This window comes from Lissotriton vulgaris, chromosome 3_1, assembly GCF_964263255.1.
Source record: "Lissotriton vulgaris chromosome 3_1, aLisVul1.2, whole genome shotgun sequence".
Taxonomy (NCBI): Eukaryota; Metazoa; Chordata; class Amphibia; order Caudata; family Salamandridae; genus Lissotriton; species Lissotriton vulgaris.
The window spans coordinates 332,398,905-332,415,205 of NC_141689.1; the positions used below are offsets into that span (position 1 = coordinate 332,398,905).

Here is a 16,301-nt window from a genome sequence, read left to right on the forward strand (position 1 = left end):
AATTGTCACACCGCTCTGTGGCGAGCGAGCGAAGCACTTTTCCCTCCCCAGTCAGACACCTTCTCAGTGCCTCTCTACATTTATCTGTGCCGTCCCCCATACACCATCTCTCCCTCCACGCACACCTCTCTATTTTCCTGCCCTTCCTCATTTCCCTCTCTGTCCTTCTCTTGACACACCCATTCCTCCGCCTCTCTACCTTTTCCTCGGCTCTCTTCCTTATCTCTGTATCTTTGTTGCTCTTCCAATCTCTCTCCCCTCTCTGTCTATCTTCATTTGCTCTTTCCCTCCTTCTCTGCACCCTTATCAGATTCCTTCTCTTCATCACTCTCACAACTGGCACTCAGATTTCTTTGGAGGAGAAGCCCCATTGGGCATCCGACCAGAGGAAGAAGGCAGCCCCTCCGGAATAATAAAGAAATAAATCCTACCTTAAGGCCGGGGCGCCACCTACGCTCCTGGTCGATGTGATGTGCTGCCGGGTTCCGCAGCAGAAACAGGACAGGAAGCAGCCAGTTGCCACCGTATTACACTCTCCTCGACTCGTGTCGTGTGGCACTGGCGCGCCACTACGCCAGGTGCGGTGACATGCCACAGTATAGAGAAATGGCCAATCACCACTGTATGGGTCACATAAGCCACAGTGTGATTGGCCTACAACAGTGCAGCGCTAGGCAGTGTCACCACCCACGAGCGGCACCATCCTGCAGGCTGCCTGGCTGTGCGGGGACTGCTCTCAGCCAATCCTGGCGCTGCATCAGCAGCGCCACTGCGCCAGGATTGGCTAAGAGCAGGGTTACTGCCTGCCCATATGAGACCCGGGGGCCCGGGTCATTCACAGTCTAAGTCGCTAGGGAGGAGTAGGGAGAAGGTACTGTACTGTACTGTATGTACGCATGCGCGGGCCGGTAAGTAAAATTAATAGTCCAAATATTTACATACGCACACTGCAGCTGCACTGTTTCTGCTGCCAGCGCTGTCAATCATTGCTGCAACCCCGCCCCCACACCTTCCGCGATGTCGAGTTTGCTTGTCCCGTTAATGGTAAAGCTCCCTGACTGAGCTAGCATTGCCGCGGGTGAGCTTATTATTTGCTTTTAAATCCTCCTGAATGATGTGACAGTCATCCATGGATAGTGGGGCAACGCCCTCAATAGACGCACCGCCCCTGACCCAAATTAGGCTGAGGAAACACCTCGGTCCCTTTTCTAGCATACTGGTAAATGTAAAGCATGAGCCCGCTGTTGAATGAACACTTTTGGTAGAACTAGACGAAGACAGCACACAATCCCTGGTGGCCAGTGGTAGGCCTTAGGTTTGCTTTTTTTGCCTGTTTTTTACTGTTGCTGCCGTTTTTTGTAACTGTTTTATTCTCTGTCTGTGAGCGCACTCCTGCTTCCAGGCAGCCCCGAAGCGCACCTATGGACCTTTGTCCTGCAGGAACTGCAATTTCACCAGCAACAGACCCGCCAATCCACCCACCAGGACAGGACGCGACCACCTCAGATGTAGTCTCCTGAACACCATCTCCGCACGCAAACACGCCGTCGAACTCTGGGACCTGCTAGACACGTCCTTCCCGGACGTCGCCTTCCTGACAGAGACCTGGATGAACGACTCCTCGGCAACAGTCATCGCAACAGCCATCCCGGACAGCTACAAGATCACCCGCAGAGACCGCACCAACGGAGTAGGAGGTGGAATCGCCATCATCCACAAGACCACCCCCAAGGTCTCAACCAACTCTGACAACACCCTCAACACCGCCGAACACCTTCACTTCCAGATCCACACTGATCCCAACACCAGCCTCCGATGAACTCTGATCTACAGGCCCCCCGGACCCCGGCCAGAGTTCAGCGACTCCATCGCTGACTTAGTCAGCACGCCTTCGCACCTACGGACTACATCCTCCTCGGGGACCTGAACTTCCACCTCGAGAAAAACAACGACACCAACTCCACCACCGTGCTTGACAACCTCGGACTCAAACAGCTCGTCACGACTCCCACCCACTCCGCTGGATACACACTCGATCCCATCTTCTCCGCAAACTCTCATATCTCCTTCAGCCACACCACCAAACTCCACTGGACCGACCATTACTGCGTCCAATTCACTTTCAAGAAGCCCACCACGCACCACCGCACCCAACAGATCCCCCCACCCCCCTGCTGCTGGAGCAAAATCACTGAAGAACAACTACACACCGCCCTCGCCCGAAGCACCGACCGACCCCGCCGTCAGCAACCTCAGACGCTGGATCGAAGACTGCGCCAACACCCTCGCCCCGATCAAGAATCACTCCAACAGCCGCTCCAACAAGACCGCCGGCTGGTTCACTGCAGACCTCCAAGCAAAACTGCCGAAAGCTGGAGAAGAAATGGCGCCACGAACAGACACCAGAGAACCAAGCAGCCTTATAGAACCCCATGCAGCATCATCATCACCTCATCAGAGCCACCAAAAAAACTTCCTTCAAGGACCACCTCGACAACAAAGCACACAACAGCAAAGACCTCTTCGACATTGTGAAGGAACTCTCCAACCTCAGCGCCAGCACCAACGACATCCCACCCTCGCAAGACCTGTGTGAATCCCTGCCCGCCTCCTTCCACCGCAAAATCGCAGACATCCACGACAGCTTAGACAACCAGGCCTCCACCACAGCCAACACCATCTCGGACCCCACGGCCTCCACCCATGACAACCCCCTTCTCACCTGAACCAACATCGACGACGACGACAACACCATCAAAATCATGAGCACCATCCACTCCGGCTCTCCATCAGACCCGTGCCCCCACCACATCTTCAACAAAGCCAGCGCCACCATCGCACCCCACATCTGCAAAGCCATCAACCTCTCCTTCGAGACTGCGACCTTCCCGGAGAGCTGGAAACATGCCCAGATCAACGCACTGCTCAAGAAGTCCAAAGCAGACCCCAAGGACCTCAAGAACTTCTGGCCCATCTCCCTGCTCCAGTTTCCGGCGAAGGTCATCGAGAAAACTGTCAACAGCTGACCCGCTACCTAGAGGAGAACAACATCCTGGACCAATCCCAGTGCGGCTTCTGCAGTAACCACAGCACTGAAACGGCCCTCATCGCTGCCACCAATGACATCAGGGCCCTGAAGGACAATGGCGAGACTATAAACCAAAAAGAGCACCAATATTGCCACACTACTTGAACTTGGATCAATGATGATCGCTCGAATCACTGAGCTAAACAGTAACTCTCGGGAAATGTTTTCTCCGGAATAAATCCAATGTGTTTTATTAGTTTCGCATCAAAAATATATCAATGAACAAATTTTCTTATTTGAATACAAACAACACTTATTTGACTCCACATCACATATGAAAAGGCATTTCTTTGACAAACAAAAAGACAATTTTAAGCAAAATACCAGCTTTCATTCAAACACTCATACAAGACAGCACATTGATATATACACACACTAAACAATTATACAACAATATTTACAGTTTCATAATTTAGAAAACATAGCATTGGAATGGGCAAATGAAAAGTTTTGAGATGCTTGATAATCAATCGTATATTCCTAATGCTGGGTAGAGGAGGTCTACGCGTTTCGATAACCCCTTGTTGTGGGGAAATCTCATCAGGACCACGTGCCTGTAAATGGAGAACAAGAATGAATCAACCGGGGGGAAAAAAGGCCATGCCTCTTGACACTACAGTGGGGGGTGGGAAAACTAATCCTACCTCTCGGGTGCTCGGTTCTCTCTTGCTTGATGGAACTGAAACAAAAAAATGGAACCTCTTTAGCCTTTGATTCAAAAAGGCACTTATACTCTCTTCACTGGTACACTCATACGTGAATACTTACATCCTTTTACGCATGCCGCGATTTAGCGAATTCCATATTTTCACAACTATGGTGGAAGTGGAGATCTAAAAAAATAGAAGGGCTTGTCAGGGTACGGTGGCGTTTTTGCTGGCTCTTGCAGCTGCTGTGGATGGGACAGGGGCGACTTACGTTTGTTCAGCGTGTTTCACGGCGACAAGTGGCCTGAATGAACTCTCCGAGATTTACCGCCTATAAATACTCCGGACGCAATATTGTCGACCCAGCAATGAACACATTCTTAATCGGTCTACTGCCCCCGCTGTGGACCGTGAGGTCGGCTGCACAAGGTCCGATTCAACTTAAACACACATGGTCCCCATGGCGACCGACAATGAAACTACAATCCCCACAATCCTTGGTACCAGGAAGTGAGTAAAACTAGGAGACGCGAGATCAGCTACACCGACTGGAAGGTGCCGGCCGCTGCATTTGCTGACAGAGACCGAAGAGCGTGGACCCCCTGATAAACTCAGTTTAAAAGAATCATTCAGGTATTTCAAAACGCCGTGATAGATCAGAACCACGAGGCAAATGACCGAACAAACAGAGACCTGACATATGTCTCCCCCTTGTTTTAGACAACTAACGAGAAGATTCGCCATCATTCCCGGGAACCATCACCCGACTGACCTACACGCTGAACAAACGTAAGTCGCCCCTGTCCCATCCAAAGCGGCTGCAAGAGCCAGCAAAAACGCCACCGTACCCTGACAAGCCCTTCTATTTTTTTAGATCTCCACTTCCACCATAGTTGTGAAAATATGGAATTCGCTAAATCGCGGCATGCGTAAAAGGATGTAAGTATTCACGTATGAGTGTACCAGTGAAGAGAGTGTAAGTGCCTTTTTGAATCAAAGGCTAAAGATGTTCCATTTTTTGTTTCAGTTCCATCAAGCAAGAGAGAACCGAGCACCCGAGAGGTAGGATTAGTTTTCCCACCCCCCACTGTAGTGTCAAGAGGCATGGCCTTTTTTCCCCCCGGTTGATTCATTCTTGTTCTCCATTTACAGGCACATGGTCCTGATGAGATTTCCCCACAACAAGGGGTTATCGAAACGCGTAGACCTCCTCTACCCAGCATTAGGAATATACGATTGATTATCAAGCATCTCAAAACTTTTCATTTGCCCATTCCAATGCTATGTTTTCTAAATTATGAAACTGTAAATATTGTTGTATAATTGTTTAGTGTGTGTATATATCAATGTGCTGTCTTGTATGAGTGTTTGAATGAAAGCTGGTATTTTGCTTAAAATTGTCTTTTTGTTTGTCAAAGAAATGCCTTTTCATATGTGATGTGGAGTCCAATAAGTGTTGTTTGTATTCAAATAAGAAAATTTGTTCATTGATGTGATATTTTTGATGCGAAACTAATAAAACACATTGGATTTATTCCGGAGAAAACATTTCCAGAGAGTTACTGTTTAGCTCAGTGATTCGAGCGATCATCATTGATCCAAGTTCAAGTAGTGTGGCAATATTGGTGCTCTTTTTGGTTTATAGTTATTTGATGGTGAGGCTTGTCCTTATTGCCAGTGAGCCCAGACCCTGTCTTGGTATTGGGACAATGGCGAGACAGCAGCCCTCACCCTCATGTCACCCGCCTTCGACACTGTCTGCCACCGCACCCTACGCACCCGCCTCCACGACGCAGGAATCTGAGGCAAAGCACTGGACTGGACCACCTCCTTCCTCTCCGGCAGAACGCGGAGCGTATGCCTTCCTTCCTTCCTTCCGATCCAAAACTACCAAGATCTGCGGCATACCCCAAGGATCCTCACTCAGCCAGACGCTGTTCATTATCTACATGACCCCACTCGCCCACGTCGCCAGACTGCACGACCTCAACATCATCGCCTACGCCGACAAGATACAACTGATAATCTCACTCACCCAGGACCCTCTCACTGCCAAAACCAACCTCCACGAAGGTATGAAAGCCGTCGCCGAATGGATGAAGAACAGCTGTCTGAAGCTGAACTCTGACAAGATGGAGGTCCTCATCCTCGGCTCCACACCTTCAGCCTGTGACGACTCCTGGTGGCCGACCGCCCTAGGAGCAGCCCCAACACCCACCGACCATGCATGCAACCTGGGATTCATCTTCGACACTACACACCTGTTTAACACCCTTCCCATGCTTCGAAAGATCTATAAGTGGATCCCCACCGACACCAGAAGAATAGTCACCCAGGCCCTCGTCAGCAGCAGGCTGGACTACGGAAACGCCTTCTATGCGGGAGCCCCGTCCAAGCTGCTGAAACGATTGCAACGCATTCAGAACGCATCTGCCCGCCTGATCCTCGACATCCCTCGCCACAGCACATCACACCCCACATGAGAGACCGGCACTGGCTTCTCGTCAACAAGAGGATCACCTTCAAGCTCCTCACAAACGCACACAAAGCGCTCCACAACACCGGCCCAGCATACCTCAACAAACGGATCAGCTTCTACACCCCGAACCACCAGCTCCGTTCGCCGACCTCGCCACAGTCCCACCGCATCAGGAGAGCGACCAACAGTAGCAGATCATTCTCTTATCTCGCCGCCAAGTCCTGGAACACCTTCCCCATCCTCCTGCGGCAAACCAAAGACCTACTAACCTTCAGGAGGCTACTCAAGACTTGGCTGTTAGAGCAGTAGCACCCACCCCCTCCACCCCCAACGCCTTGAGACCCTCGCGGGTGAGTAGCTCGCTTTACAAATGTATTGATTGATTGATTGACAATAGCATTGCACGCATTTCAGGACATACAGGTACATGTAAGCACAACAATAGGAAGCATCAGCAAACCTCGAGCCTGTCCCCCTACATGCAATTCATTTAAACCAAATAAACATTACCATGCTTTTGATCCTGTACCGGTGCACACATTCAAACCAGAACTCTTCTGTTTTTCCCAAGGGCCATCATCAACAGATATTTCATAGTAGGAGGCCCTATGAAGTGAGAAGGTAAAACGAGGTTTGCAGGATTTATATTTCACCCTGAATAAGACAGAACACAGTCTAAATAAGGTGTGCAGTTATCTTAAAATACATTGACTTTCAGCATGACGTCCAACCTGTCTACAAAGTACTGAACTATCGGTAGGAGTGAACACGGAATGTTGCATTGCACCTACATGTTAAAGATAAGAACACTAATTGTGCCTCAGCTTATGAGAAGAGTCCTTGAAGAAAATGCACTCTAATACTGATATTCTTATTCAGTCACTAGATTTTGAGAAATGCTTGCAATGGAAGATTTAGTCTTTTAAAAAACGCCATTTTAAAATGTTCATGAGTACCTCCACACTCATGCCCCTTCCCTCTGTGACCCTTGCCTCCAACTGTCTATTAGAAAATCTTTAATATAAAAAATAGTGGGGCAGGGAGGGAGGTATTGGCCTTTCACATATGCTCCCAAACATGAACATAAATTAAAAGAATGTGACGTTCCGAATTCCTAATTCGCTAGTCAAATATTATGTAGTAATTTCGACATTATAATTGAACCAACAGTCAGAATTAATCAGATTATTCAGGAACAAGAATCCTCAACCAACAAGGTAGCATTCTTCATCACAGGAATCCGTTCTGTGCTAGGTGGGTGGTGCAATGCTAAGCAGGCCCCCCACTGGGGCTTATTGATCAGGATATTTTATTTGCTCGTGATAAGTACCAGTGATGGTGTTGGGTCTAGTGAAAGAATCAATCTGGTCTATAGATCCCCAAAAGGATTCTACTTTTATGTTCAGAAAAAGGGCGAGTTGTGGCAAGAATACAAACTCTGAGGAGCAGTTGAACTTAAATTGTTTTGCTGTCCCTCTCCTTTGGTCTACATGTTTCAAGACCTACTGCCTTACACGGTCCACTGGCATTTCTTTAGGACCTTCTAATCGTATCCTACTATTTGAAGACAAGGTCTAAATCTATAGTGATGTGATTATTCATATTATACATAATATTATATGTGTCCAAAAAAGTGGACCCCCCTCATTTTGGTGACTCACAAGTTCAAAGTGATGGACTTGTTGGGGAACAGATAAGAGCACACATATACATAATATACGTGTTGACATGTGTATGCGAGAGGAACATTGTCACTTCAACATAAGGTTGAACGTAGTATTTTAAACACCATGCATCGAGAGAGTTTGAGTATAACCATGTAAATCACTCACGGCCATTTCAGAACATGCTAAAACTAAATCGTTATTTGGCCAGCCTGTCTTTCTCACTCCTAGCTTTAGAGATATCAGCCCCTTTGGGATACGGATAAGCCCAGCACCCAGGTACAAAAGTTATACCTAGAGAAATGTATAAAAATTGTCACTAACGAGATTCGGAATTCTGTGGGAGAGTAGCTCCTTCTAGCGTGTCACATACTTTTAGAGTCTGGTGTGCCTTCAGGTGTCCTACCCATGCATTCTGGCCTGAATGATAAATGGGATGAGTAATGTGGAACTATTTAACTTCCTCTGTAACAAGAAAATTGTAGCCAGGTGTCAGTCTTTACTTACAAATAGACATGCGATTCATGTTGTCTGGTCATATGACTCAACATGGTAAGAGTGCTGTCATCTTATATAGTATTTAATCAAGGTTGAATCAATGGAAATGATCAGAAGATCATAAATATGATGGTACCAACTTTGTCTTGCAGTTCACGGAGCAGAAAATTTGCCAGATAAGGCAATCTATGGATGGTCATATTAAATGCAGCTAGCACCATGAAACAAATATGTTGGGCTTGGGCCAAAGACAATCTTGAGAATTACAGAACCATACAAACTAACACAAAAATGCATGTATTTGATTACCTGTGAATGCAGATTGAGGTATGATGGGTTGAAAACATGACCGGTCAAAGAAAGAATCAATGAAATGCTCAACTAGGAAATTCACGGTCCATTTCTTGTAAGTTCAACAAACACCAAGTAACATGAAGGGGGCTATATTAGAGACCGTACCAGCTAGTCCTCACCTTAAGGCACAGCTCTTACAAAGAGAACAGTTTTGGGTGTTAAAACCAGGCACGTCACGGGCAGGACTCAATGAGGAGATAACCTGAAGTCAACTGAAGAAATAAATACAAAGCTACCTATATAGCAGATGCAAAACCTCAACAACAGACTAAGATTATTTGACTCCTGTATCCCAGTACAGGCAAAAGCTGTGATTGATCCTGGATGGTGGGGTTTAATAACTACCGGAGCAGCAGCTGTCTGTTGCATCTCCACCAATTAGAGATTACACTACTTATATATATGTGTATATGTGTGTATAATATATATATATATATATATATATATATATATATATATCTCGAGACAATTGCGGCAACCTATACACTGGCCTCAAGTCTGTCCGTGAGTACTCATTACAGAGGAAGTTAAACAGACCCACACTCCACATCCCATTCATCATGGGGGAGGACGAAGAGCATGGGTAGGACATCTGCATGCCCAATAGAATCTCAAAGTAAGTGATAACCATGAGGAGATAATCTGCCACAAAATTCCAAATCTCACCAGTTACAACTTTTATACATTTCTCTAGGTCCCTCTGTTGTAGGTGGTTGCTGGGCTTATCTGTATCCCAAAGGGGTTGAAATCTCTAAATATTGGGATAGGACTGACATGGCTGCAGAAAGGACAGGTTCATTTTTAGCATGTTCTGCAGTAACCTTGAGGCAGTTGGGGGCAAAATATGTAGGCCAAAGGAGAGGGACCACAGATTGACTTAAATTCAACTGGGCCTCAGAGTTTATAATCTTGCCATAGCTCCCCCTTTTTCTGCAAACCAAAGTCAAATCCTTGTGGGAATCTACAGACAATTTTAATTTTCTTTCACTAGACACAACAGCACTTACCACGGGCTGTAGAACGACCCTGATCAAAGAGACCCCAGTAACGGACCTGCTAGGCATTGCACCACCTGCGTAGCTTGGGACAGAATCCTTTTATGAAGCATGCCACCCGGGATGGCTGAGGATTCTTGTTGCTGAATAAACTGATTTGTTACGTCTTGATTGGGTCAACAATAATATAGAAAGTACTTCTTAATTGTGACTACTGAATTAGATTATTCCTCTTGTTTATTTCCAGAACGTCATATTCTTTTAATTGAAGCAGAGCACATTCCCATTGGTGATGGCAAGTGCAGGGAAGGATGGATAGAAAGTACTACGAATACCATAATCATCATCAAGGCGACATTCCCGACTGTTCATCCTGCTCGCTCTCCTTACCAAATGTGTACAGACTATAAAACCAAACGGCAATGGAAAAGTTTAAGATTGCATTGTTTAGACTTGTCATTTCAAAATAATTAAGGATTGTCACCAGAAACAAAAATTTGGAAATGTAACCGTGTTTTACATTCGATTTCGTGCAATGCAGTTTCTTGATGCTATTGAATGTTGGATGTGAGTTTAACCCCTTACAGTGCACTTGATGTGAATTGTTCGTCAAGTGAATGGTGACATAACTCTGCCACCCCCACCACATCGAGGTGATGCTGGAAAGGGAACAATATCCCCTTTTTTCAGCAGCGCTTTTCCCAATCCCTGCTTGCTGATTGCCCCAGGACCACGATCCTCAAGCATTGATCCACCCACTAGACACCATTGATGATTTTGAATTTTGAAGGAGTTTGTGCCCGGCAGGGCATCGGCATTGCTACTCCTAACCCCTAAAAGGAAAAAATAAAAAAAAGAACAGTCTTTCTGCCCTCTGGGTTTCCTCCACCTCTCTGGATACAAACTGTACCCCACTTGTGTGGTGGGCCAATTACAGACAAAAGAGCAGATTGAACCAATGACTATGGGTAGAACACTGACTTAATATGGACACAGTTCCCCTGTTCCTGTCCCAGGAAACCGGCCCAGACACACAAATGGGGTTCTGTTTTTTATGGAGAATCGTGGTACAACTAGGTGGGAGGAAGAGTACTGCAGATTATGGAACTTTCCACTCCCAGAAATGTGAGAAAAACAAGTGAGTTTAGTAAAAGTTTAAAGTTTGCCAAACATTCTGGGAAAGGAAATGGGATCCACAGAGTCACACTGCGCTGGACTCTCCTGTGTGTCTACATTTCAGAAATGTCTATGTTTGAAGGGTGACCATCGAGCCTGGATCCAAACATAGCAGCTACCAACATCACCTAAATGGGCCGATTTTCAAGGTGAAAATGTTGTCTTTATCTCGTGTTCTGGTATCTTTCCAATCACAGTCAACACAAGAAAATAGGTTACTTACCTTAACAGTAGTTCTCCAGTATTGGGGTATCTTTTGTAGATTCACATTCTTGAATCATTCCTAGTCGTCAAGATGGGAGTCCCATGTACTTATAATAGAAATGCACAGTTAAACTATCTAGTAAAGGCCCTAGGCCCCTTAGTTTTGTAACATATCAGTCATTGATAAAATACAGACCAAATATAGGTTCCATCCAACAAGGTTCCCTCTAGAACACTTTTCTTTTTCCCCCCTCTAGAATACTCCTGAGAGCTCCATCAAAGCAGAAGTTTAGGAGATACACCCATGAAACCAAAAGAGAAGGTGAACTTCCCAGAGGAGGAGGGTGGGTTGCATGTAAATTTATGAAAGATTCCAATACCGGAGAAGGATTATATATTACTTAACCAGTAAGAATCTGTTCTTGGCGTGTAGAGCTGTAGATTCAAGTGCTTTGCATATTCCTGCAATCTAGTGTTTGGTCCGGATGTTTGCAAGTTGTTTTCCTTCGAAGAAGTCTTTCCAGTCACAAGGTAAGGTGACACCTCCTTTTGGTGATAGTGCGCATGGGCATCGACTCAATTATTAGATTGTTTTCCTGCAAGAGGATGAGAATGGAGTGAGTGTAGTAAAGAGATGTCCATGTGTATGTAATGTAAATAGTGAGAACTGCAACAACTATGGGTGCCCGGGGAGTGGGTGGCGCATGTGAATCTACAGCTCTACATGCCAAGAACAGATGCTTACTGGGTAAGTAACAATCCGTTTGAGGCACATGTGCGGTCGATACACATGCTTTGCATTGGCTGTACATGCTCCCAAAGTGGTGACTAACCAGTAGATGTTGCCGTTGTCAGAAAAAGTATCTTAAGCACCACTTGCCCTACATTGGCTTTTTGGAGTGCTAACACATCCACACAACAGTGTCAAGTAAATGTGTGGTGTTGACTGTCTTACAGATGTAAGCTTGAGGGATGTTACCTAAAAAGGAGATAGTATACACTGTCTGGAGAGTGGAATGCTCTCTAGGGATATAAAGTTCTTTTAGCTTTTGCATAGCAGGTTTGGATGCATTTAACAATCCATCTGAAAATGCCAGAATTAGAGATAGGATTGCCTTTGTGAGGTGGAGCAAATGCAACAAACAGTTGCTTTGTTTTATGAAAATCTTTCTCATTTCAATGTAGTACAATAACATTCTTTGATGTAAAGTGTGTGAAGAGCTCATTCTGCTACTGAATCAGGTTGAGGAAAGAACACAGGTAACTCAACTGACTGGTTAAGATAGAAAGCAGAAACTACTTTGGAAAGGAATCTGGGTTTGGTGCAAAGAACTACTCTATCTTTATGAAGGTGAAAGAAGGATTCTTCTAAGATTAATGCTTGTAGCTCACCAATTCTCCTTAATGAAGTGACTGCAATGCGGAAGGCAATTTTCCATGAAAGAAACTGTAAAGGACAATTGTGTAATGGTTCAAAAGGTGAACCCATAAGTCTTGCAAGTACAATGTTCAGATACCACATTGGTGCCGGGGGATTTTTGGTGTTATTAGTCTCGTTAAGCCTTCCATAAAAGCTGTAATGGCAGAAACGTTGAATACAGATAAATGCTGTCCGTTTTGCAACTATGCAACTACTGCTGCAAGGTGCAATCAAATAGATGTGTAAGCTAGTCCAGTTTGCTGTAGGTAAAAAAGGTAACAGATAATGTTTTGAACAGAAGCATCTAGAGGAATATTTTTGTTGTTGTTTTAATAGACAACAAATTGTTTCCACTTTGCATCATAACAAGGTTTGGTAGTAGGCTTTCAGAATAGTCATACAGTCTAGTGGCAAACTTAAATATCTAAACTACGACTTCAGCAGCCAAATTGCTAAGTTGAGATACTTGGAATTTGGATGCTTGATTTTTCCATGGTTCTGAGTGAGAAAACTGGAGGTGAGATGTAGATTTTGATGTGGGACTACTGACAGCTCTACCAAGGTGGTGTATGATGGTTCATAAGCCCAGGTGGGACCTACCAAAATCAGTGTAAGTGATATTTGCCTGAGTTTCCAAACCAGAAACGGAAGCAGTGGGAGAGGCGGAAAAGCGTAGGCAAATAACCCTGACCAATTCATCCGTAGGGCATTGCCTTTGGAGAGAGGGTGTGGGAAACTAGAGGCAACGTTTGGGCACTGTGCGTTGTCTATCATGGCAAACAGATTTATTTGTGGGTATCCCCATTGTTGAAAGTATGGAAGGAAAACTTGGGGATTAAGTTATTATTATTATTGTGAGCACTTACATAGCACAACTAACACCCTACGGCTACCCTGGCGCTGTGATACGAATGTCTAGCTAAGTGTGAATACTGGTAGAAAGCCCCTTACCAGAAAGGAGATTAACAGGATGCCATACAGCATACTTGAGGGAAAAGCCAGGTTTTTATCCATTTTCTAAACTGCAGGAGGTCATCTATTTGTCTGATATCGGGTGGAAGTTTGTTCCAGAGGCTTGAGGCTGCCGTACTAAAGGCCCTGCCACCTGTTTTAATTTTCCTGACTCTGGGCACCTTCAACAGATTGGCCAAAGAGGAGCGAAGCGTTCGGGAGGGACATCCCATGTAAACTTCTCCTGCAGACACTTGGGTCCATAGACGTACAAGGCTTTGAACACTATACACAATGCCTTAAATTGTATCCTCTGCAAGATTGGAAGCCAGTGCAACTCAGAGTGCCTGGGAGGCGGAAGAGCAGCGTGATCTCAGTAATACCAGCTTGGCCGCCATGGTCTGTAATCTATGTAGTCTTTCGATCAGGTACTTTGGTGATTCCAGTAATAGAGCGTTACAGTAGTCCAATCTACTGAGGATAGTGCTTCAGACTATCAGTATTCTGGCCTGTTTAGAGAACATCAGGAAGATATTCCAAAAAGCTCTAATCAAAGTTAAGCAGCTCCCATCTGTTTTGTTAACATGTTTTTCAAGTTTCAGTTTATTATCAAACATGACTCCCAGGTTGCGTACCGTATTACTAGGAACCAATGGATTACTGGTGGAGGTGGGCCAGAAGTCAGAAGGGAGTATAGGGGAATTCTGCCTGCTGCACTGTGTAGCCTCTCTGTCTTATCGGAGTTGAATTCAAGAGAATTCTCCCTAAGCCATAGTGCCGTGTCCTGCAGAAAGGCGTGGAAAACTTCTAGGGGTAAGAATCGCTCATCCTCTAGGGACTAGATGAGCTAGGTGTCATCTGCGAAGTTCACAAAGATTAGCATTATGAGACCTTATAATGGCAAGTAAAGGGTTCATAGAGATGTTGAATATGGGGCTAATCGCAGATCCTTGTGGGACACCATGCAGGGTGTTAGAGAACTTGGAACGGAAGGTGGGGGGGATGGCTACTGCTGGTTGTCTATTGAATAGATACGATTGGAAGCACTTTAAGGCAGTGCCCACAACCCCCACCTCTTCAAGCCTGGGCAAAAGAGTCATGATTTAACATATTGAATGCGGCAGACAGGTAAAGAAGAATCAGTATAGCTGACTGTCCCCTGTCTGCACGCATCCGTAGGTCGTCCATGACGGTCACCAAGGCGGTCTCCATTCCGTGACCTGGGCGAAATCCCAATTGCACCTTGTCCAGAATGTTATTAGTTTCTAAGAACTAGGAAAGTGTTTACAAACTAATAGTTTCAGGATTTTAACTGGGTATGGTAGAAGAGAAATAGGTCTGTAGCTTTTTATACAGGCCGGGTCAAGTGACTCTTTTCAGGAGGTGTGTCACCAACGCCTGTTTCCAGCAAGTTTGCACAGAACCACTAGTCAGCGATTGATTGCAAATTTGCCGTAGTGCCAGGAAGAGTTCAGGTGCCATCTCCTTCCAGATTTTATGTGGCAGCGGATCCAAGGGGGAGACTGAAGATACCCCATGACCATTTTTTTTTATTCTTCCGCAGAAAGTGCGTTAAAGTGATCTAGGGAGTAAGATTTATCCACCCCAGCCATCTTGCAGACGGTGATTCCTTGGGCGTATTACCCAAATTAAATCCATCAATAATGTTATTGAGCTTATCCTCAAAAAAGGTTGCCAGGCTGAAACATAGTTCCTGACTAGGTACAATCTCATTCTTTGAGCAGTCTGGATTGATAATGTTATCTACTATCCTAAATACACTGAGTACTGTTTTGTGCCTTCAGGATAGAGTCTGCAAAGAACTCTGTTTTTGCTCCAAAAATGTATTTTTTGTACTCTGCTACTGCCATCTCCCAGGAGATTCTTTCCTCGTCTGCCTATTCCCTACACCATTTGTTTCCCACTTGCTTACAGCCCAGCTTCAGCTTTCTTAGTTTTTCATTGAACCATGGGGCTGACAGTCTACCACATTTTTTATGATTTTTGACCGGGGCAACTTGGTCCAGCCTAGTAGTTTCTGGTTCGCAATATGTCACATAATTCTTTTGCGCCTGCCTATTTGCATCACAGCCCTTGTTAGACAAAAATATCGGAGATACCATTGCCTTTTTCAGGAGCCCCTTTCAGTCCCTGCTTGAAAGTTCCTGACTTTCTTAGGAGTCGGTTTATTCATCCTGAGATTATATAGCTGAAAAATAATTAAATGATGGTCCAACCAGCATACCGGTAGGACATCAACTGTTCCCATTATCTGTTCGTCAGAGAACACTAAGTCCAGTGTGTGTCCACCCTAGTAGTGGGCTCCGTAATCCATTGTTGTATGTTTAAATTTTCACAGTATCGAATAAGATTGTGATATCTCGAATCCAAAATCCCGTTGGGCCACATATTAAAATTCCCTATTAAAAGCAGTCTGGAGTGGGTCAATGCCAGATTGCGAAGGACTTCGATAAACCCCTGCTGAAGTTGAGGACTGGCTGTTCCAGGGGTCTATAGCGGACTATGCCGGTCAGTACTTGTACTTTTGGATCCTTTATTAGGAATCCCAGAAGTTTAATGCCCTCTGGCTCATCAATATTAAAAGGAGCAAAGTCCCAGGTTTCTTTGAAGATGACCCCCACACCGCTTCCTCTACCATTTGGTCCAGGCTTGTGGAAGGTTTTATATCCAGGTGTGCAGGCCAATCCCAGTTCCAAATCTGATCCAGGATGTGCCAAGTTTTAGTCATTAACAGTAAATCTAGTTCATGCGTTTCTATTAACAATTGGATTTCCAAATAGTGCTTGGGCAGGGATCCAACGTTA

General features: G+C 45.4%; 1 protein-coding gene across 3 annotated transcripts in view; it reads right to left on the bottom strand.

Moving 5' to 3' along the window:
• NADK2 (NAD kinase 2, mitochondrial) overlaps positions 1 to 16,301 on the bottom strand; it is a 1,068,394-nt gene that overhangs the window by 268,068 nt on the left and 784,025 nt on the right. The window contains exon 8 of one of the 3 annotated variants that reach the window (XM_086960538.1): positions 6,725 to 6,820. The exons of 1 other annotated variant lie outside the window; for it this stretch is intronic. In XM_086960538.1, the coding sequence (XP_086816664.1) occupies positions 6,725 to 6,820 (96 nt within the window). Of the gene's footprint in view, positions 1 to 6,724; positions 6,869 to 16,301 lie in introns of all 3 variants that reach the window. One more of the 3 variants, XM_086960537.1, reaches the window with a different exon arrangement.